The 23,247-nt window shown below is 37.7% G+C and overlaps 1 protein-coding gene across 1 annotated transcript; it reads left to right on the forward strand.

Moving 5' to 3' along the window:
- The first annotated feature begins 4,963 nt into the window (after positions 1-4,963).
- LOC100259918 (isoflavone reductase homolog) lies at positions 4,964-6,541 on the forward strand. Its single transcript, XM_010665621.3, has 4 exons — positions 4,964-5,310; positions 5,757-5,997; positions 6,092-6,295; positions 6,378-6,541. The coding sequence occupies exons 1-4, from the start codon at positions 4,981-4,983 to the stop codon at positions 6,539-6,541; spliced, it is 939 nt and encodes a 312-aa protein (XP_010663923.1). The 5' UTR covers positions 4,964-4,980.
- Positions 6,542-23,247: the final 16,706 nt, after the last annotated feature.

Genomic DNA, 23,247 nt, shown 5'->3' on the forward strand with positions numbered 1-23,247 from the left:
AAGGGAGGTGGTTGCCGCTCCATTGAATCCTAACAAAATCCGCCCAAGGTTTTCTATGCCGGATAGCTCGAGTCCCATTTGCTTGATTACTGATGCCTGTAAGAGGTCTGTCGAGCTGCCTGGGTCGACTAGGATCCGTCTCACATCAAAGTCTTCAATCCCAAGAGATAGGATGAGGGAATCACGGTGTGGTTGTAATATTCGTGTGGGATCGACTGGGGGGAAAATGATTGTCCCATCTATTGGGTGGGCGCTCCTGCCAGTTAATCAGGGCCAGATGGAATTGACATGCTCACATATCGATGCTACTCGCAGCAGCCTCTGCCACTTTCGTTTAGAGTCGTACTCCTCGTCCAGGGGTCCTCCGTGGATGTAATTAATTACGGCTCTAGGGGCGACTAAGGCACTAGAGGTCTTGGAGTCGCGACTTCGGGAAGTATCCCCAACTCTGGCTTCTGAGCGGACGTACTCCTTCAAATGCCCTGCTTTTATGAACCTTTCTACCAAGCAATGGAGACTCTTGCATTGCTCTGTAGTATGCCCATGCTCTTTATGATAAGCACACTTCTTGTTATGATCCCTCTTAGCTAGGTCTACTCCGATGGGTTCGGGCCACCTGAAGTCGAATAGGTCTCGAATCATGGGAAGAAGCTTCTCATACGACACAGTAAGGAGTGTGAGTGGTGGCAGTTCCGGGTGACTTTGCTCTCCCTGCCTGCGGCCAGACGGCCTTGACTGGTTCAAAGGTTTGGAACTTCTTTCCGCGTCATTTCTGGTTGACTGTCCGACAACTAGAATTTATTAGGTGGCTGCGCGCACATCATCTTCCAGCATTGAGTATTTGCTTGCACGCCGGAACAGGTCATCCATAGTTATAGGGGGCTTTTTAGCGAGTGATTCAAAGAATGGAGTACTTGGGCATATGCTCCATTTGAAGATTTGGAGGACAATATCCATGTTGTAGACCTCTACTTGTAATACAACCTGACCAAACCGTTTTACGAATTCCCTTAAGGACTCATTCTTCTACATTTTTATGTTTTGCAATGTGCTGATATTCTGTTTATGTCAGGCGGAGCATAGGTATTGCCCCACAAAAGCTTCTGATAGATCCCGGAAGTTATCAACAGAGTTCAGAGGGAGTCGGTGAAACCATGAAAGAGCTTAGCCTTGTAGGATGGCGGGGAATACCTTGCACAACAACGCGTCATTCCCTATGTCGAGAGTCATGAGTTTCCGGTAGTGCATGATATGGTCAAACGGATCGCTAGACTCGTCATACGCAGAAAATTTTGGCACGAGAAATCCCCTTGAGGGATCATAATGGATAATACGTGAGCTAAAAGGCGTGGAGAGCATGCCATCCAACCGCTTGCTAATGGAACCTGGGGGGGGGAAGGGGTTCATTTGATGAGTTCCTTCCAGCTTGTCGTACCGCTTGGTGCGGGGGGTTGTTCCGGACGGTGGGTGCGACTGGGGGGTTGGGATACGTTTCCTAGGTTGCGGCCATCGGTGGCCTCTCCTTACCAGGCTCTTGTGGTCTCAACCTTGCTCGCATTGCGTCTAACAACTGGGGTCTTTTATCACGTTGTCTCTTTGATGAGAGATGAGTAGAGTCTGAGCTTTCATCTTGTGGAGCATGATACGTGGGCATGGGTTGTTCCCGAGATCGCTCATCGCACATATCAGGGATGACCCATGTAGTTCCAGGGTACACTGACTCTGGGTTAGGCTTAGAATTCGCTCCTTGGCCTCTCGGCCGTTGGTCGTGAGGAGGTCCCAATGACAAAACTTGGATGCGTAACACCGCGTTTTCTTCTCTAAGTCTCATTGTTTCTTGGAGCAGGGCTTGCATTTGTTGCTCACTCTCTAACTGTTGCCTTTCCATGGTTTCGCGCCATTCGAAATAGCCTTCGTCTCCTCTGGCTGACGAACAACTCCTGGAAGGTGTGGACATCTTTGCCGTTGCTACAGTTCCCATAGACGGCGCTAATGTTGAAGCCTCGTGTCACTGGGGCCACTGCAGCTGCCAGATGGACACGCCCTTTCAACTGAAGATGGTACCCGCTTCAATCCAACCTGCAAAAGATGTCCGGACAGGGGGTCCGAACACACCCTTTGATGGTTTTATTAGCCTCTTTCCTCATATTTAGTCTATCCTCTTCTTGAGTAAGAACCCCTTACCTTCTTTCACTGTGTGAAGGCCTTTTATAGTGTCAGGAGCTCTGTCTCCTTTAATGGTGGGAAGACTTTTTGGCTTGTCATGATGGTGCTGAGGTGGTGGCAGAGCCATCATTGTCCTGTAGGCGGTTGTCAGAGATTGTGGGAGGGATGACTTGCCGTCATCCCTATCTTTTCGCTCTGTAGGTGGCGGGGTGTAGGTTGTGACAGGTTGCCTAAAGTGACCCAGGAGAGTCCTGTCGAGCATGCTTCTGGTAGCGTAGACAATGATGGCATGCGGTTCGCAGCCAAGGCTTTTGGTTAAGATGCTAGCATTGGGTCCAGACAAGAAGTCCGGACAAGAGAGTGGGGTCGTCCGGATGACGAGTTTAAGAATGCCGTATGCCCCCCTGAGGGAATCCAGACAGAGAGTTGATGTGCCACGTGTCCCATGGAGGAATGCTTTGCGGTGTTTCCACGTGTGCGTTTGGGGGTGGTCCCTACAATTCTCACAATCCAATTCCAAATGATGTAATTAAATTTCATTTTTAGGTCTATATATTTCACCCTCCCAATGAGTAATTTCATGAATAAAAAATATAAACTCATACATTTTTTCTAAACAATGAAATAAAAATACCTACTTTCTTATCCATCTAAATAATAAAAAAAAGAAAAAAACTAAAAAAGAAAATAAATAAAAACTTTATTTTATAATAAAAAATATTTTTTTTTATAAACTATATATATGTTTCAAAAAATAACTTATTATCACTTGGAGGGAGTCGCAGAACGAAGAGAGGGGATTGAGGGATTAAAATCATGGGATTAACATGAAATAATAATGAAATGAAATTCCCATTTCATTGAATTTGATGAGAGCTGCATCAATGAATTCAAATTCAGCTGATACACCCTTTGAATAGCAGCGAGGACAATGTTGGAGAAAAAAAATGTCACGTGACCTGTCTGTTATGTCTTTGGTAGATAGCCTTTGTCATCGACTCTTGAGTAAATGTATTTGGTATATATATATATATAATTGTCTTATCCATGGATGGGATAAAGAGTCTTTGTACAAATTATCAACGCATTGGGATAAATAGTGTTTTATAATAGAATGAGTACTTTGGCATTTTTTTTTCATTTTTTCTTATTTATTTATTTATTTGAGATTTGAGTACAATGTTTAAAAATTTATATTTTCTTAAAAGAAGATTTAGAAATAATATGTGTTAGGAACCTTCCACTTTTAATTTTAATGTTTAGAATTATTATGATTACCTTAAGAGCACTTTTTGGCACAATTCATGGCAATTCAGGCAGAGGTTTATGAGAGGGTGTGTGGACTTACAGCGAGTGATGGAGCAGGAAAAGGTGTGTTGTGTGATTTGGTTTCCTCATCTTCATCAGCAGGCTCGCATATGGGATTATTTCAAACAATATTAGTTGCTTCAAACCAAACTCTCGAGGAATCTAAGTTGCAAATGGACCAAGTTGTAGAAAGATATTGCATGGATTATACAATCTTTAGGGATGATGGCTATTTTTAGGGTCTTTGTAATAACCATACAGTTCCCCTTGTATAATTAATTTTAGGAAAAATGTGAATGCTTTGTTATTGTAAAGTGGAGATGGCAATATTATCTCATCAAATTTCTCACTTTAATGCATTATTTTACAACTATTAGAAAAGAAACTTGTGGTAGCGGTCAAAATTTACCTACCACTAAATATTCTAAGCTTATAGCTGCGGAAAGAAGCAGGTCGCTGCCTCATCTTTGCACCTATAGCAGGGGAAATGCTATTGGCCCTTACTATAGATACTCTTTGGTTGCACCACCTATACTCACACTTTGCCACGGCCAGCTTTTACCCTTTTATATATATATATATATATATTCACAAAATATAATCATTAAGATTTTGGTATTTTCTTCATATTTTAAAATAATCAATATTTTTTAACATTTATTCAGAGAATCCAGTGACTCCTGTTTTGGCATTTTCTTTATTTTTTAAATCATCAATATATATATATATTCACAAAATATAATCATTAAGATTTTGGTATTTTCTTCGTATTTTAAAATAATCAATATTTTTTAACATTTATTCAGAGAATCCAATGACTCCTGTTTTGGCATTTTCTTTATTTTTTAAATCATATATATATATATATATATATATATATATATCAGATTTTGACATTTTCTCCATATTTTAAAATCATATTCATTTTTTTTTTAGGGGCAATCATGCATGTAAAATTACATTTGTGTGGGTGCTATGCTCTTTGCTAGCTACCAGCCCACCATGCAAGGCAAGAGTTCAATAACAAGTAATAATTGTCACCTCCACAGAAGGTACACCCCTCTAGGCTCAGATGTCGATGTGAGTTCTTTCTCACAATCGAATCTCTCTCCTGCTTTCACTTTTCTCATCAGAACACAGAATGGGGGAGGAGATGGCAGCCTCTATGGCATGGCAATTTATTATTATCATATTTAATAAATATAAAAATAAAAATAAATATAATCTGTTATTCTGAAATTTCTAGCTTATCACTTCACTTTTATGTCCCTTTTCTGTCAGCTTTATTTTAATCTTATTCTTATTCCTATGATAGATACGGTCAAATAAATAAATCCTGGCCTTGATCGATGGCGGGGGTCTATGTTCTAACCCAAGTAAAAAAGAAAAACCATTGAAGCAAGCTCCATCCCATTGCTAAATCTTCCATATATACATACCCTTGGTTGTGAGTTGTGAGTTGTGAGTTGTGAGAGTGGAAGTTAGAATAAGAGTAGAGAAGAGAAGATGGAAAAGAGCAAGGTTCTTGTAGTGGGTGGAACAGGCTACATCGGAAGGAGGATGGTGAAGGCAAGCTTGGCCCAAGGCCATCCCACCTTCGTCCTTCAACGCCCCGAAATCGGTCTGGACATCGAGAAACTGCAGATGCTGCTGTCCTTCAAGGCCAAAGGGGCTACCCTTGTGGAGGGCTCCTTTGCAGATCATAAGAGTCTGGTGGAAGCAGTGAAGAAAGTAGATGTGGTGATCTGCACCATGTCTGGGGTTCATTTCAGGTCTCACAACATTTTGTTGCAGCTCAAACTTGTTGAGGCCATCAAAGAAGCTGGAAACATTAAGGTATATATATACATATTGTTTTAAGTCATGTAGTTCCTTTTTGCATATAGTATTTTGATGAGTGCATCAACCATATCTGTAGTACAAAGGTATAATAATCCTTTTTGATCCAGATTAGAAAGCATAGTAAATAGTTTATTTGATTTCAATTAAATTCAGGTTAATGGAAGCACTGCAAAAGTATAAAAAATATTCCTTTGAAGATCATATACGAATTTGAATCTGTATTTTTCTTTTCTTTCATGGCTCCCCGAAGATCATATCCCTCATAAATGAATTGGTTTTTTTCTTTTTTTTTTGGCACTTTTAATGTTTTTTGTAAATGAATTTTTTCTGAAGGCAACCACTCCTAGTAATTTCCTCACCCTTTTGATGGGCCTGCCTGTATTTATTCTATCAACATCAAAAATCTAAGATTGATAATAATTGTGTCAAAATTTTGGCAGCGATTCTTGCCTTCAGAGTTTGGAATGGACCCAGCAAGGATGGGAGATGCACTTGAACCAGGAAGAGTAACATTTGATGAGAAGATGATTGTGAGGAAGGCCATAGAAGAAGCCAACATCCCCCACACTTACGTGTCTGCCAACTGCTTTGCAGGCTACTTTGTTCCGAACCTCTGTCAGATGACCGTCCTCACCCCTCCAAAGGAAAAGGTTTGTCTATATGGAGATGGCAATGTCAAAGGTACATACAATTAATTATAAAATTTTGTGATACAAATTAACTATTTGCATTATGATGGAGTATATATGTGCATGTTTTACGGGGTATTACGCAGCGGTTTTCGTGGATGAATATGATATCGCAACATACACAATCAAAACAATTGATGATCCTCGTACATTGAACAAGACAGTTTACATTAGGCCACCGGAAAACATTCTCTCCCAGAGGCAAATAGTTGAGACATGGGAAAAGCTCACGGGGAAGAAACTAGACAAGTTTAGCATCTCTAAAGAAGACTTTCTAGCCTCCATGGAAGGTAATAAATGAGAAATATTGACTTCCAACTTTACATTACATTCATTTATTGATTTATTCTTTCCATATATGGTGTGGTGTAGGTAAGGACTTTACCTTCCAAGTTGGGGTAGGACATTTCTATCACATTTACTACGAGGGTTGCTTAACAAACTTTGAGATCGGAGACGAGGGAGAAGAAGCTGCAACGCTCTATCCGGAGGTCAATTACAAGCGAATGGATGAATACCTGAAGCTTTATGTATAAAATTTAAGATTTCTTTTCAGGAATAAAAATATTCACCATGAGTGAAGAAAAACCTCATATTTTTCCAAGCAATGAAATAAATTAAATTACCTACTTCTTATAAATCTAAATAATAATAATAAAAACCTTATTTTATAATAAACTAAAATAAAATGAAATACAAAATACAGCAAAAATAAGAATTTTTATATGCTATATATTTTTTAAAAAGTAACATTACTATTACATGGAGGGATTGAATGAAAATCATGGGATTAATATGAAATGTAAATGAAATTCCCATTTCAAAATTGAATTTGATGAGAGATGCTTCATTGAATTCAAATTCAGCTGATGCACACTTTGAATAGCAGGTGAGGACGATGTTGCACAAAAGAAGATGTCATGTGATCTGATTGTAAATGTGTTAGGTAGGTAGCCGCCCTTGAATAGCATTTGGCTTTGATTTACATGTTTGGTTCTCGAAAATTAACATTAAAGCGAAATTCTCATAGAATTAGAAAAATTAAGATCATGGATGTGATTTTCATTTTTTTTTTATTTATAAAAATCTCTTTAAAAATATTTATTTGATAATTTTTTTGTTACCAATTTGTTTAAATTATTAAAGTCATTGAATTTTATATTTATAATTTTTATTATCAAATTAATCCTTTAATTATTTAAAATTTATATTTAAAAAAATATTAGCAAGCTTATTTTTATTAAATGCTTATATAATTACAAAATTATATGGTTAAATTTATTTTGAAGAATTTTAAAATAAAAACAAATAAATAATAAACATAACAAAAAAAGTAAAGTGATAAATATATTGTAACGACGATTTTTCATTTCCGTTACATAAAACTCATTTGACAGTGATTTTAAGGTGTGCTTTTAACTTAAAAGATGTTTTTGAAAAGAAATGGGTGTTCAATAAATTTTAGAAAACACTTTTAAAAATTTTAAAAATCATTTATAATATTAAAAAAGCATTTATAATATTTTATGGATAAATACTTTATAATTGATTATTTTAAAAATATTTAATAGAAATATAGTGAAAAACACCCTTAAGAGGTTAAAGGTTGAAGGATATTGGGTAGATTTTTCCATCTGGGTTTACAAGGTTTAATGAATCTTTTTTAGGTTCTTTAATGTTTTCTTTCTTTCTTTTTTTAGTCAGAGTTCTCATATTTGTAATATTTGTATGCATATTCACATAATCAAATGATTGAGATTTTGACATTTTCTCCATATTTTAAAATAATCAATATTTTTCTGTATATATATTCAAAGAATCCAACGACTCATATTTTGGCATTTTCTTTGCATTTTAAAATCATCAAATTTTTGATGTATAGATTCAAAGAATCTAATGACTTAGGTGGTGTTTGTTTTCTTACTTAATTCTAAATAGAACCTTAATACTTAATAGTATTAAATATTAGGTTGTTTGTTTTTTTAGTATTTTATTTCTATTAAGTATTAAAAAGTAAAAAAAATCATTGTGTTATTTTTTCTATTTAGAAAAAGCCACATATTTTGGCTTTTTCTATTTAGTAAAAAGTTTATAATAAGTCATGAAAAAGTAAAAAAACAAACAACCTAAATTCTAAAACTAAATGGTTTTCAGCAAAAAGCCAAAAAAACAAACACTACCTTAGATTTTGGCATTTTCTTCATGTTTTAAAATCATCAATTGTTTTTTTTATGCACTTGTCGATACTGTTTGCTGGCTACCCATACATGCAAGCAATGGTTTTCACTTGTCACTTATACAGAGGGGACACCCCTCCCCGCTCTTTGCTGATTATCACGCAAATGAATGTGATTTCTTTCTCATTCGAAGCTCTCCCGCTTTCACTTTTCTCGTGGGGGAGGAGATGGCTGTTTCTATTGCATGGCAAATTATTATTATTATTTTTTAAAATAAAAATAAGTATAGTTTGTTGCTCTGAAATTTCAACTATCACTTTACTTTTATGACTATTTGTATCATCTTTATTTTTATTTTATTCTTATCCATATGATAGACATGTCAAATAAATAAATCTTGGCCTTATTGGTGGGTCTAACCCAAGTTAATTTACTTAAAAATTGACATATAAAATATAGTAGTCTAAGCAAGCTATCCAAGCGATTCAGATTCATTGTGCATCATTTTGCTCATTATAGAAATCGCCAAAGGCAATCACTTATGTGATTGTCAACACACCTTTTCACCTATGGTACCTGTGGGGAGTTCCCCTCCACATGTCCCTTTTTCAGTTCGGATACCTCGACTACAACCCGTCCAGACCATTTCAGTTGGACCACGACCAGTTCCACCTAGCGCCGGGCATAGGGAGGCCCTTTACCCGTATAGGGCCAGATGACAAGGAGAGACCGAGCTTCCCAAGTGGACAGGACTGTCCAATCAAGCCTTCAAGACCCACTAGCATGCGTGATCATTCACGCCTGACATGTAAACAGCTGACGAGACCTCTTCTAGTTAGTTAAATGCTGCACATAACCCCAGACCGTCAAATAGGCTGAGGGGATAGGCGGCTGCATAGTTTGGAATCATGGCACATCAATTGATGGCACCTGCCAACCACCCAAAAGTATGATGATTACCCAATCGCCTGCAAAACAATCATCATTATAGAGAAAGTCAAAGGGCTTAGTCAGTACTACAGTGATACTCTCTTCAGCATTATAAAAACCCTCCAAAAAGTACAAATGAGGTACGTAAGCAGTTACATACTAACTTTCTCTCACTGAGCAGTTTGAGCTATCTTTGTTTGACTTAAACTTCGGAAGGGCGTACCCGGACCACCAGTCCGGACATCCTTCTATGCAGGAAAGGAGTTCACCCAAGCTAACTACTACCGGGCATATTCTCTAAGAAAGCACAAAGAAAAGAGAAAGGTTGGTTAGCTTCCATGAAGCTGAGCAAATCCGACTCTAGTTGGCTCAGGACTAATATTGACGTCGTTTGTGGGAACGACACTACAAGAAAAACTGGAAAATATGACGCTTTTTAAGCGTCAAGAAAGGCAAAAGATGACACTTTCTTAAAGCGTCATCTCCTAGCCTGTCATTATAGGTTTCAATCAATAATGACGCTTTTAAAAAGCGCCATCATTGATTTATGCCTTCAATGACGCTTAAAGAAGCGCCATCTTTGACTTACGTTAACAATGACATTTATGGAAATGTCATCTTTGAGCATTTTATATTGAAATAAGCTTTAGAAAATTGTCAACATTGACACTTATACAAGCGTCATCTTTGATAAATTTTATCAATGACAGTTTTAAAAGTGTCATCTTTGAATATTTTTTATTAAAAAAATATTTTGTTATTAAAATAATGGATATCCTATAATTAAATAATAAAAAATAATCATAAACCATAAAATTGAATCAAACTTTATTAATTAAATTTTGCAATAATAAATATACAACAACTTAGTCCTAATAATTAATGAAAGGGCTTATACATAACAATTTCATACAAAATTCATAATTATCTCAAAACAGAATTGACAATTCTTCAATATAAAAACAAACATTAGTGCAAAAATTGGTAAAATGAATATAATCTACAATAAACTTAGTTCAACTTTATAATGAATTTAGTCAAGAAATCATTAGCTCAACTGAACAATTTCTCTTCTTTTGGGAACTTGAAGAGCATTGATTTTTTTTTATTTGTAACCTGCAAACAGAGAGGAAACAAAAAACATTATTTCTAAAAAAACACAACCAAATAAAAATGAAATAATATTGTAGGAACTCATAATAGAGAAAGAAAATTCCTCACTAGCTAATTAAACTTACTAAATCAAAGGGCTTTCTATTAGCTAAATTATTGCCTTCTAGTTACCGGTCTACAACTAACATGTAAAAGAGCAATCTAATTCTTAAAAAATAGAATAATAGTTATAATAAAAAAAAATATAAAAGAAATCATTGTAATGTTCAAATAATATATTACATGCATTTTGTAAGGAAAAAAAAAGTCTAAGCTTGAATAAACTAAAACCTATGCGCATATACAAATCACATGCACCCTTTGAAGTTTAAGCAATATAAAAGACAAATATCATGATAAAAATATTTTAGAAATGATTCCCGTTAAATTAGCACACTATTAGCACTCATATATTTTTAATAATTATATGGTCCATATTATTATTAAATTGCAACAAAATGCAAGGGAACCATTAGAAATTTATTGTCAATAGTTAATCCCAAACCAAGTATTTGATCAAAAGCTTTTAAATAATAAGATCCAAAAAAAAAAAAGAATAAATTAAAATAAAAAGGAAAAAGAGAAAAAGAAACTATTTAATAATATAGAAATGGAGAGAGAGAAAGCCCATTCAAGAATATATTTCTATTTTTTAAAATCATGAAAGTACGTAGAATAATGGAAAAGACATAAAGAATTGATTCTTTAAACTCTTTTTCAATCAATATCCAAGCATCTTGTGGAGCATGACAACAAGAATCCTTATATTTATAGCAATCTATAATGAGCTTATTTTCCCAATATATCATATAAATTTTTAGAATTTTCCGTATTCAATTATCCAATTTATAATGAGATTATATATATATATATATATATATATATTGGGAGGACATGGTTTTCATTCCCTAAATAAATGCGTATGCATATATATCTTTTATTTTTTCCTATATTTGACAATCACAAAAAAAAAAAAAAAAAACAAAAAACAAAAAAGCAAACAGTAAAACAATAAATGGTTTAAGTTTATTACGACTATTTTTTAATCTTTTGCTCTACATTTTTGCTACACTTTTTGTTTTCTAATTTTAAAATAGAAAATAATAATATATTTTATATAAAAATAAAATAAAATTCCTAACAAATTACATTAAAAAAATAAAATGATTTTTAAAAATTATTTAAAATAGTATTAACATTATGTATAGTAAATTTATAAAATACTAATAGAGGAAGAAATTAAAAAGTGTTAATGTATATGATAAAACCCATGCATTCCTTCCAATATATTTTACTAAATTACAAATAAAAACTTGTAGAATATAATTTTTCTACATATGACATAATTCATGGTCTAGAGAGACTATTATTGTTGAACCTCCTAAAACCAATAAGAGAAAATGAGTTAGAACAAAATATCATGGTTATAAATAGTCAAGATTTCTCAAGTGTAACTATTGTGAAATTTTAAATAGAACTACTGTGAGTTTTAAAATTAGTTAATAATATTAATGGATCGCCTCAAATCCATCACTTCTATGTTATTTTTATAGTGAAGAAATTTATCCAATTCTCTAACCTAAATTATTAACAACCTTACCTAAAACATTACAAAGAGAGAATAGATTGAGATCTAAATGTGTTTCAAGGGAGGTAAAAGGTACATCAACATCCAGTTTTGCTAAAAGCTCCTTAAGGCTGACTATTGATAAAAATGTTAAGTACCAACATAAAAAATCTAATGTTGAAAAATACGTAGAGACATCACAATTGAATTACACAACCTGCAACATCAAAATTCTCCATACTCTTATAAATGAAATAAAAAGAGGAATAACAAGGCTACTAGTGTGCGAGAGATTCTGCACCATAACCCACATGTAAAAGAGAATAAAAAATTCATTTAATCCTCAACATCATATCACTCAACTAGAAGATAACACAATCCACTAATTTTCATATTGGCATACAATTTTTTTTAGGCACACAATTTTCAATAAATGAAAACTTATAAAAATAATAAATATATAAATTCAAGTAAAGGAATAGGATTGTACCTTTGCTAAGATGATGTCCAAAAGATCAAGTCTCATTTTGGGCCAAAACGCTCCATTTGATGCTTGTAAACCAACAAAAACCATTAAAAAATAAATCCTTCCCATTTAAATAAAACAAACAAGAAATAATAATAATAATAATAATAATAATAAATAAATAAATAAATAAATTAAGAGAGATGCATGCCATCCAAGTGGCTTGATGGGGACTTAGAAGTTAGGACAAAGCACTGAATCTCTCATCTCTAATGTAGGAATAGAGCACCTCATTTCTCCACTACCTGTCAATGCACATTGTTAGATCACTTTAAATATCTTCTCTTAATAATGCTATCTGTTCAAAAACATGTAATTTCTCATTTAACAGAATTTTTAATGTAATTAAAAATAAGATCAGTATGCAACAAAGATTCCAATCTCTAATGGTTTTGAACCATTCAAGTTCAAGATCAAGTCAAACCAAAAAAACTAATGATAATAATAAATAACTAAAAAATTAAAAATAAAGAAAAAGTTTCTATTTAGTTGAAAATTTCAAATTGACCAAACCTTCAGTATATTTATAAAAATTCAAAACCTTGTGAACAATGATTTCATGAACAAAATCAAATTTTGTTATCTTGAGATAAGGGATAGAGTACTCATAAATGTCTAAAATGAACAAATTGAAGAAAAATGTGAAAAAATGAGTTTTTTAGCTGGTAATAATTGTTTTAACTCGTTAATAAAAACGTGAAATTATTTTGTTTTCTCAAAATCAGAAAGAAAAAAAAAACTATTTCATTTTCTCCATATAAAAAACCTAAAAAAACAAAAACTATGCAAAAACTGTTTCATTTCCTCTAGATTAGGAAAACTAAAAACCTTATTTCATTTTTTTTTTCCGATCAGAAAAACTAAAAAGAAAAAAATAAATTTCATTTTCTCCAGATCAGAGAAATAATATATATATATCATTTTCTCCTGATAAAAAAACCAAACAAAACAAACAATTCCATTACATCCGTATCAGAAAAACTAAATAAAAACAAAAACTATTTCATTTTCTCTTGATTAAAAAAAAAAACTATTTTTTTTTCTCTAGATCTGAAAAACTAAAACAGAAAAACCTCAGAAAGTTGGAGGCCATTTTCGTTGTAGAGGCTCAAGATTTCTCATTGCAATTGCTCATTCATAGTGAGATTGAACTTGTCAAGATCAGAACCTGCCAGATCTCTTGATTTCATCTACAATCTATGGGTAGAAACCACAAACCTTTGACTAGAGGGAGGAGAGGACAACATGAAGGGTGGAGAGGAAGAAGACATCAAGAGTGGCGACACCTCAGGTGGCATTGACAGTTGCTGTGGTTTAGGGATGTGGGTATGGACTCCATGTCTTTGTGCTTGTCGAGGTGTGAGAATGTTTATCAGGGTTTGAGGATTTTATTTGTGAGAATAAAAAAGAGGTTTATATAGGTGGAGATAAAATGACCCTTCTTTAAAGCATCAAGGTATTTCAAAATAACAAAAACCCCTACAATGACACTCATAAAAAGCGCCAAGGAAAAGAAGCGTCATTGTAATATAAAAAAACGTCATCATTGATGTAGATCCCTAGAGCGCCAACATTAACCCATTTTTTTCTTAAATTTTGACACTTTTAAGAAGCGCCAAGGAATGAAGCGTCATTATATTAGTTTTTTGTAGTAGTGCGAGTAAGGATGTGAACACCCTCTAGAAGCTGATTTTCAGCTATGGGTTGCAAGGGCTACTTTGACTGGCGTGAAAGGATGGAAAGATGCTAGCGAGAGAGTGAGTGGTAGATGCAGTCTTTACTCTGCGGAACTAGGAGACTCAAAGAAGAGAATGATGAGTTGCGTGCCCAAATGTCGGTATCGGGCCTCTCTCACAATTGACAACCTAAAAGCCAGCGAACAACCTTGAGATGGAGTGACGAGGCACCTTTTCCCAGGAACGTAGAGTCCTTCTCTGGTAGTCATGAGATACAACCAAAGAAGAAGATTTCACCAACCCACCAGGTGCAGTTGGATGAAAGCTCCGACTTTACTCGGGTGTCAACAAAGGGGAGGCATGACCAGAGGTCACGTTTGTTTAATGCGATGCGAGCCCGGTTGGGACCTCAATCACCTAGCATAGGGGGAAAACCTTACGTAGCAGAAACTCTAGAGGCTCGTTTAGGTCCCTCAGCTGCAACAATCATATTAGAATTGCCCTATCATCCACTAACACAGTAGCATGCTGGAACCCCAATGGATTGGGCTCCACCCGATTTCGTAGTCGGCGATTTAATGACATGCTCTCCACACTATTTGGCCCACACATCATTAACTATGAGCCCTCAAGGGGGTTCATAGTACCAAAATTCACGACATACGATGGAACAAGCGATCCATTCGATCATATCATGCACTACAGGCAACTCATGACCCTAGACATAGGGAATAATGCACTGTATGCAAAGTCTTTCTAGTCAGCCTATATGGCCAGGCCCTCTCGTGGTTCCACCGCCTCTCGAACAACTCCATGAACAATTTTCGAGATCTATCGGAAGCTTTTGTGGGACACTACCTATGTTCATCTCACTACAAGTAGAACATAAGCATTCAAAACGAATCCTTGAGAGACTTCATGAAATGGTTTGGATAGGTCGTACTTTGAGTGGATTCCTGCAGCATGGACGCCATTTTGAAAATCTTCAAGAAAAACATCAGTCCGGGTACGCCGTTCTTTGAGTTCCTTGCAAAGAAGCTGCCAGTAACGATGGACGAGCTGTTCAGACGAGTAAACAAGTACTCTATGCTCGAAGACGACGTTTACACGACTACACAGCAGGTCCTAGTCACTAATCGATCAACCAGGAATGACCATGCAAGAAGCTCTAAGCCCTCAATCCAATTGAGGAAAACTAATAAGGGATGGGATGGCCAGTAGCAACCAAGTCAAGCTAGCTTGACCCTCTTCAATACCTCATATGAAAAACTCCTCTCGATGATCCGCGACCTATCTGATTTCAGGTGGCCAAAGCCGATCAAGACGAATCAGGTTAAACTGGACCGAAACAGAAAATGTGCCTATCACAAAGATCATGACTATACCATTGAACAGTGCAGAAGTCTCCGCTACTTAGTGGAAAGGCTAATCAGGGCAGGGCACCTGAAACAATACATCCACATAGTTGGTGGGTAGAAAGAAATGGCTTGAGATTTGGCCGTCCAAGCCCCCACAACTTCAACAGCTCCTAGAGTTGTTATCAACTATACTCACAGAGGTCTCACTAACGAAAAATACAACTCAAAACGAAAAAGGCAAAGGTTTTGTTCGGCACGGCCTCTGTAAGGGAATGGATCGACTCCATTCAACACAACTTGCCAGATGGAAGTATGCGCCCTGTTGACGGCACAGTTACTTGCCCTCCGATAAATGCTAACCGGGTATTGCGGCCACACGAAGACGCCCTGATCTCAACCTTGGGAATAAGTGGGTTCGATATGAAGAGAGTTTTAATTGATCTGGGTAGCTCAGCTGACCTCTTACAAATGTTAGCCTATAGGCAGATGGGCTTCCCATCATCTACCCTAGAAAACTCAAGGCAGATACTATATGGATTCAATGGAGCCACAACGACTTCTCTAGGAGATGTCGTATTACCCGTCCAAGTTGGCCCGGTCACCTCAAATATGCAATTCTTAGTGGTAAAGGATTTATCCTATTTCAACGCCATCATGGGATGTGTAGGGTTTCATAGCATAAATTCCATTCCCTCTACATATCATCAGATGGTGAGCTACCTCATTGAGGACAGACAAATCAACCTCCTTAGCAATCAATTGGCTACATGCCATTGCTATCAAGTGGTGCTTGAATCTGGACACCCAACCAACAACGAGCCATGCCCAAAACCATCAAATGTAGATGAGCAATAACGATTATTGAACTCGATGGAGAATGATCCACCTGCATTTGATCCACTCTAACCCCTACGTCTCTCATGCGGCACAAACCAAGTTACTTATGCTAGCTCCCTCTTTGTGTTGGATGAATTGGAACTACTTGAAAGCATGCTTCAACATAACAAAGACGTCTTCGCCTAGACTCATTTTGACATGCTAGGAATCCATCCATCTATAGCCTCACACCGACTCAACGTCATACTTTCCTCTCATCCCGTTCGCCAAAAGGTATGATGCTTCCATCTGGATAGGTAGAGAATCATCCAGGTTGAGGTTGACAAGTTGTTGGAATCTAGATTTATTAGGGAAGTCGAGTATCTAGATTGGTGAGCAAATGTGGTTGTCGTTCCAAAGAAGGGTGGGAAATTGCGAGTCTGTGTTGATTACACCAACCTGAACGATGCATGTCCAAATGACAATTTTCTTTTACCCCAAATAGATCAAATAGTTGATGCCACTGCTAGGCACAAGATGCTTTCTTTCATAGACGCTTTCTCTGGGTACCACTAGATCCCCATGTTCCAATTGGATGAAGAAAATGCAACTTTTGTAACACCACGTTGGTTGTATTGCTACAAAATTATACCGTTCGGACTCAAGAAATCTAGTGCTACTTATTAAAGATTAATGACAAAGATCTTCAAGGCCTTGATCGGTCGAATGGTGGAGGTTTACATTGACGACATTGTCGTAAAGAGCAGAACACGAGACGAACACGCCCAACACTTAGAAAAAACGTTCCGCTTGATGTGAAAGTATAACATGAAGCTTAATTCAGCTAAGTACAATTTCGATGTTAGTGTGGGAAAGTTTCTAGGATTCATGGTAACCTAAAGAGGAATTGAAGTTAAGCCAGATCAAATAAGAGTCGTCCTTGAAACACTTGCCCCAATAGCAAAAAGGAGTTGCAGTGCCTCATGGGTTGTCTAGCTGCATTGGGGCGTTTCATAGCCCGTGTCACAGACAAACTAAGGCCTTTCTTCCTCATGCTTAAGGGGGCAAGCATGACCTGCTGGATGGATGAATACGAGCAGACATTTGAGGAAGTCAAGTGTTACCTCACTAAGCCATCCATTCTTAGCAGCCCTCAGACTGGTGAACAATTCTACATGTATTTGGCCGTATTTGATTATGCGGTCAGTGTCGTTCTGTTTTGGCACATAGGAGACAAAGAGCAAAGGCCCATCTACTACGTAAGCAAAGTAATGGTGGATACGGAAACCCGATGCTCTAAAATGGAGTAGACAACCTTAGCCCTGAAAAGCACCACCCAAAAACTTCGCCTATATTTTCAAGCTCACCAAGTGACCGTACTCACAAATCAACCGCTCAGAAGCACTCGACATAAGTCGGATATGTCTGGGCGAATGTTGAAATGGACCATTGAGTTAAGTGAATATGGAATCAAATACCTTCTAAGGTTAACATCGAAGAGACAAGTTATGATCGACTTTATAGTTGAACTCCCCACAAAACCATCACACCTAGATGAGTTCCCCGGGGAGGGATGGTGGATACTTCATGTGGATGGAGCTTCCAGAGTTTTCAGCTCGGGAGTGGGCCTGATCCTACAGTCACCAATCGAAAAACTACTAGAGTAAACTATTCGACTTAGCTTTTTTACCTCCAACAATGAAGCAGAGTATGAGACTGTCTTGGTTGAGCTTAACCTTACCCTTACTTTGGTTGCAACCAAGTTGGAAATATGTAGCGGTTCCCAACTAATCGTCAAGAAGATTTAGAAAAAATATGAAGTGAAGAACGAACGCATGGTTCACTATCTCACCCTGACAGAAGACCGTTTGAAAAGGCTAAACGAATGGACTGTTAGGCATATACCCCAAATAGAGAATTTGAAAGTCGACACTCTGACCAGAATAACTGCTACTCTCTTTATAAGGGAGACAATAATGTTACCCATCTACTTCCAATCCACGCCCTCGATCATGCCCAAACCAGTGTGTAGTGCTACTGAGGTGGATCCTGGCTGGATGCACGACATTGTGAAGTACCTCCAGTTGGGGGAACTACTAGAGGACAAGAAACATGGCACAAAGTCCGCATACAAGCCACCTGTTTCACCTTAATCAATGACAACTTTTATAGGCGATCTTTTGGAGGATCGTACCTAAGATGCTTGAGTGATCCGAAAGCGCAGTATGTCCTAGTTAAACTCCACGAAGGGGTATGAGGCAATCATCCAGGCAGACGAACCTTGGCACATCGCGCTCACACGTAAGAGTACTATTGGCCCACATTGAAGCAAGATGTTGAAAATTATGTTAAGAGATGTGACCAGTGTTAGAGGTACACTCTTATCTCCTGTATGCCTTCTGAAGTTCTTAACCCAATCATAAGCCCTTTGCCGTTCGCACAATGGAGGATGGACATAGTCGGCCCCTTACTGGTGGCAACAACCCAAAAGAAGCTTCTACCCGTGGTAATTGATTATTTTAGAAAGTGGGCAGAGGCAGAAGCTTATGCTAGTATCAAAGACAAAGACGTCACCAAGTTCGTTTGGAAAAACATAGTATGTTGGTTAAGGGTCCCACGAGCAATTGTAGCGGATAATGGGCCATAGTTTGACAGTATCGCCTTTAGAACATTATGCTTGAAGTTAAAAATCAAGAAACCTATATTCCACGCCCCGTTATCCTTAGAGCAATGGGTAAGTAGAGGCAACAAACAAGACCCTATTGACTGCATTAAAGAAAATACTGGAAAGAGCCAAGGAAAAATGGGTAGACAAGGTGCTCGGAGGTTTGTGGGCATACCAGACAACATCATGACGACCAACAGAAGCCACCCCTTTTGCCCTTGCCTATGGAATGGAAGTTGTCATCCCAACTGGGATAGACATGCTGATTCGACTCATGGTAGCTTAGCTTTAAAGGCGTATCAACAAAATTTATACCTTAAATACTATTACTAAAGTAGCCAAGCTACTATAGCATAGTGGTTCTAGGATCGTTCACTGGGATGGGTTTTCACTTCACAAATGATATTCAAATTAGGAAAATAGGTGATTTTCTTATGGATGTTAGCTTTAAAAGAAAATGTAAATGTTTTAGAAAGATTTAAACTAATCTAAGCTAACATTAAAGACTAAAATGAAAGGGTGTAAAAACAAGTTTCTCAAAGATAGGATAGCTATGCTCTGGCTCTTATGCAAATTGTAAATCTCAGGATAGGCTCCTCGCGTTGGGGTTGCAACTATGGTGATGCTTGCTTCCCGAATCGGTATGGATTTAGCAAATCAAGTTTTAATCCTTTAAAATGGCAAAACAGATGGTAGTGAATTTCATCAATGGTTATTCACCATAGACTTCCTTTGAATGGCTCGTAAGAGATAACTAATGGTCTAAAGCCAAAAGCTTACCAAATATTGGCAACTCAAAGTCATTCCAGGTGATAAACTCACCTTTCAATGGCCATTGAAATTGGTTCTAACGAATTAATGCAAAACTTGGAATTAAAAACCTCACCTTCCAATAGCTCGTAGGAGATAACTAATGGATAGAAATCCAAAAGCTTATCAAGTATTGGCCGTTGGAAGTTGTCCAAAGGAAATAAAAACCAAACTTTGCATTAATGAACCATTAATGAAAAAACGACTACCTTACCTTCCAGGTGCGGGAAATTTCCATGGGATTGCATCCAAACCATCACATAACATCCATACTTTGAGAAACTAAAAGTTTTAGCCAATCATCCTCTGAGGAAAAGCCCTCAGAGGCTGTTTGGCTACTAAGAAAATAGAAATGGGGAAGAACAGGAGAAGAGAAAAACAGAGCAAGGCTCTGTATATTCTATATATTTATCTATCTATATATCCCGTCGGATTACATGATTACCTGATTACATAATTACCTCCTCTCGAGAACAAGCTCCCGAGAGCTATATATATAGAAAATTACAAAACAAAAATATCTGAGGTTATTCACCCCTTTTCCAAACTTAATAACTAAGGAATCTTATGGTTGGTGGATTACAAGGAGAAAATGGGGATTTAGACATCAAAAAATCTAAAGAAAAATATCTCACAATGTCGGTCGCAACTATGGGGGAAGCTTCAGGAGAATTTCGCAGGCGCACAAAATGGCTGCGAAATTTCGCAGCCCTGCGAAATTGGCCTTCAGCTTGGAGTGATCTACTTCCAATGGTTGTAACTTCTTCATTTCAACTCCGATTTGCAAACCGTTTGAAGCATTGGATTGCTGACTTCCTGATCTTCGAAACAACATATAGAATGTATAAATTGGACTCCAGGAAGTGCTCCAAAAGTGGCTAACATGACTGTCATCAAGAATGCTTCATGGCAGATATTCTCTTTACTTCCCCTCCTTGCATTCCGGATTTGCTTATGGCAAAGGACTTCAAAGCTTTGGTTCTTCATGTTTCTGAGCTTTCCATTGCTTTGCCATGGATTCCAAAGAACTCTCCTCAATCTCATTGTTTTGGTGATCAAAAAGCTATCAAAACACCAAAACTTAACACAATTTGATTAGAATTGATTGCAAGGGTCCTTAGCATGCCAATTGAGTTAAAAGGTAATAACTACTACTCAAAAGTGTTTTAAAAGAGTTAATTACAAGCTATAAAATAGCACTTTTTGAGTAGTAATCACATGGCCATTGCCAAAATGGCTATACAAAGTAAAAAAGATGACAACTAAGAGCTTGAAAGGCAGTTGAATTAGGTAGATGAGGTAAGAGGGGACGCGACCATCAGCATGGCCTCTTATTGCCAGAGAGCTATTGTGCATTACAACAAAAAGGCCCGACCACATATTTTCTGGATCGGAACCTTGGTCCTCAGAAGAGTCTTTGAGAACACGACTAAAGTGGGAGCCAAAAACTTTCAGGCTAATTGGGAAGGGCCTTATGTTGTGACTAAGGCTGGGGACTTAGGAGCGTACCATCTCCAAACATTGAACGATGTACCCCTGATTTTCCCATGGAATGTATCCAACTTGAAGCAGTACTATCAATAAAACTTACCCATGAAAGTAAAGTTTAAGACAAGTGAAAAGAAAAGACAAAGTTGTGTGTATATATACAAATAATTCATTGTCTTTACAGTTTTCGTTTAAGCCATCTCCAGCTAGAAGAAAGAAAAATACATTAAAAAAAAAAAAATCAGGGTCACGCCTGCCCACCAGAGGGGCCGACTTTGGCAGCTTCTCCATCTCCTTGGGTAGGACCGCCTACGACTTCATCTTCATCATCTGAAGGATAGTTGTGGATATCCTACATGATGCCATGTTTCTTCATGTAGCATCGGTAGCCGAAGAAGAACATGTCATCTACCTGCTTTTGGTACTCACCCTCCAACTCCTCTTTTTGAACGTTGAACCCTATCCAAAGCTCTTGCATCTCCTGTCTCAGCCGCTTGTTTTTCTTTTTGACTTTCGTGTGCTTGGCCTCCATTGCCTTTTTTCCTCCGCCAGTCGGCAGGCCTTAGCTTCGACCGTCTCTCTCCCATTTTTCGTATTCCTTAGCAACCTGGCTCTTTTATCGACAATTTTTCAAGCAGTAGCAAGCTCGCCTTCTACCGATTTCAGCTTGGCACGGAGCTCTTCACTACCGTCCATGTTGTGGGCGATATATGCTCTCATAGTTTTGACAGCCTCCAACCATTTGAAGAGCAGAGCCCGTTGCCACATCAGATTCCAGACGCCGACTACTACTTGAGAAGGCAATAGGAAAGTTGTTAAGGAGTCAAAAGACTGAGGCAGCATGAATGCAAGAGGAAAGAGGCTTACCACTTTCATTGTCTCGGTAGTCGTGTAATCCTGCATGGGCAGGATGCGGGAGATAATAGAGTCCGGAGTACATAATGGAAGTCGGGTCGTGAAGGAAATGTTGTGGTTGCTCTCTAAGTCCACCTAGACCCTCCCGGTAGCCAAAAAGAGTACACCCATATTGTGCACAGGAGTCTCCCTCTCTGTAAAATAGGGAATTTGCTTCATTAGTTCAACTATCTCCTCACGGCTGGGGGCGCGAGACGCCAGGGGATGAGAAGGAATGGAACCCATGAACTCAACGGAATCATCATTGAGGTGTGCCAAATAGAAAGAGGGCCTCTCTGGCGCTGGACGAGCAGCTTCCTCAACTGAGTGGTTGCTTCCTGTTGCTGCAGTTGAAGGCACTAGTGCCAGTGCAATGGCCAGTACAAGCTATGGGCAGAGAATCTCCGGGCAGGGTCTCTTAAAAGGAAAGAAGATGACCGTAATGGATTTGGATAGGCGCTTGTGCTACCTTTCCTTGAATTCGGCTCTCAGGTTCGCAACCATGTCCTCTTCTTCCTCTTTTTTGCAATTTATGGGGGGCACCACTGGTTCAACCTTTGCCTCCAGTTCGGTGCTGGTAGTTGACAGATCAACCTTTGTGTCTGGATCGGTTTGGCTGTAGAAGAGGATGAAGATGGGAAAGAAGCTGAAGTTAAAGTAGAAGGAGAGACGGTGGAGTCGACGTCTTTTAAATGGACTGAGCGACTGGTCCCTTCTTCTTAGATGAGGGATGAACGATAGAGTTAGAAGCCGGTCGAATTGTGGCTGGAGCTTTCCTTAGTGTCCCATCCTGACGCTTTTTCTCCTTCTGCTATAAACGGTCTTGGTAGGCTTTCGAGTTCACCGTTCGAGAGACCTCATAAAAAGGGAGGTCATTCAGCACGTGATGTTCACCGGGCACCAGGGATCGGGGAGCCAAATGGGAGAGTATAGGGAGGATGAATGACTTGGACTCCCTGACCACTACCTGCATGTTATTGTCTATCAAAAGAACCTGGTGGTTTTGCTCAGATGAAAATATCTCAAAGAGCTTGTTGAGATGATAAAAAAAGGCCTTCTCTACCCACTCCACAAGCTGACCCTTCCTATCCTTGCCTGCACCACGCAAACAAAAACATCAATAATAGGTTCACAACTAATAAATACAAAGAACGGATGAATAATGCAGGAACATATCTTACTT

The sequence above is a fragment of the Vitis vinifera genome, chromosome 17 (assembly GCF_030704535.1).
Source record: "Vitis vinifera cultivar Pinot Noir 40024 chromosome 17, ASM3070453v1".
Lineage (NCBI taxonomy): Eukaryota > Viridiplantae > Streptophyta > Magnoliopsida > Vitales > Vitaceae > Vitis > Vitis vinifera.

Excerpts from the sequence above, each read along its gene's own strand:
- LOC100259918 (XM_010665621.3), top strand. The coding sequence starts at position 4,981 with ATGGAAAAGAGCAAGGTTCTTGTAGTGGGTGGAACAGGCTACATCGGA. Across the intron at positions 5,311-5,756 it reads AAGAAGCTGGAAACATTAAG|CGATTCTTGCCTTCAGAGTT; the intron begins GTATATATATAC and ends AAATTTTGGCAG. Across the intron at positions 5,998-6,091 it reads TGGAGATGGCAATGTCAAAG|CGGTTTTCGTGGATGAATAT; the intron begins GTACATACAATT and ends GGTATTACGCAG.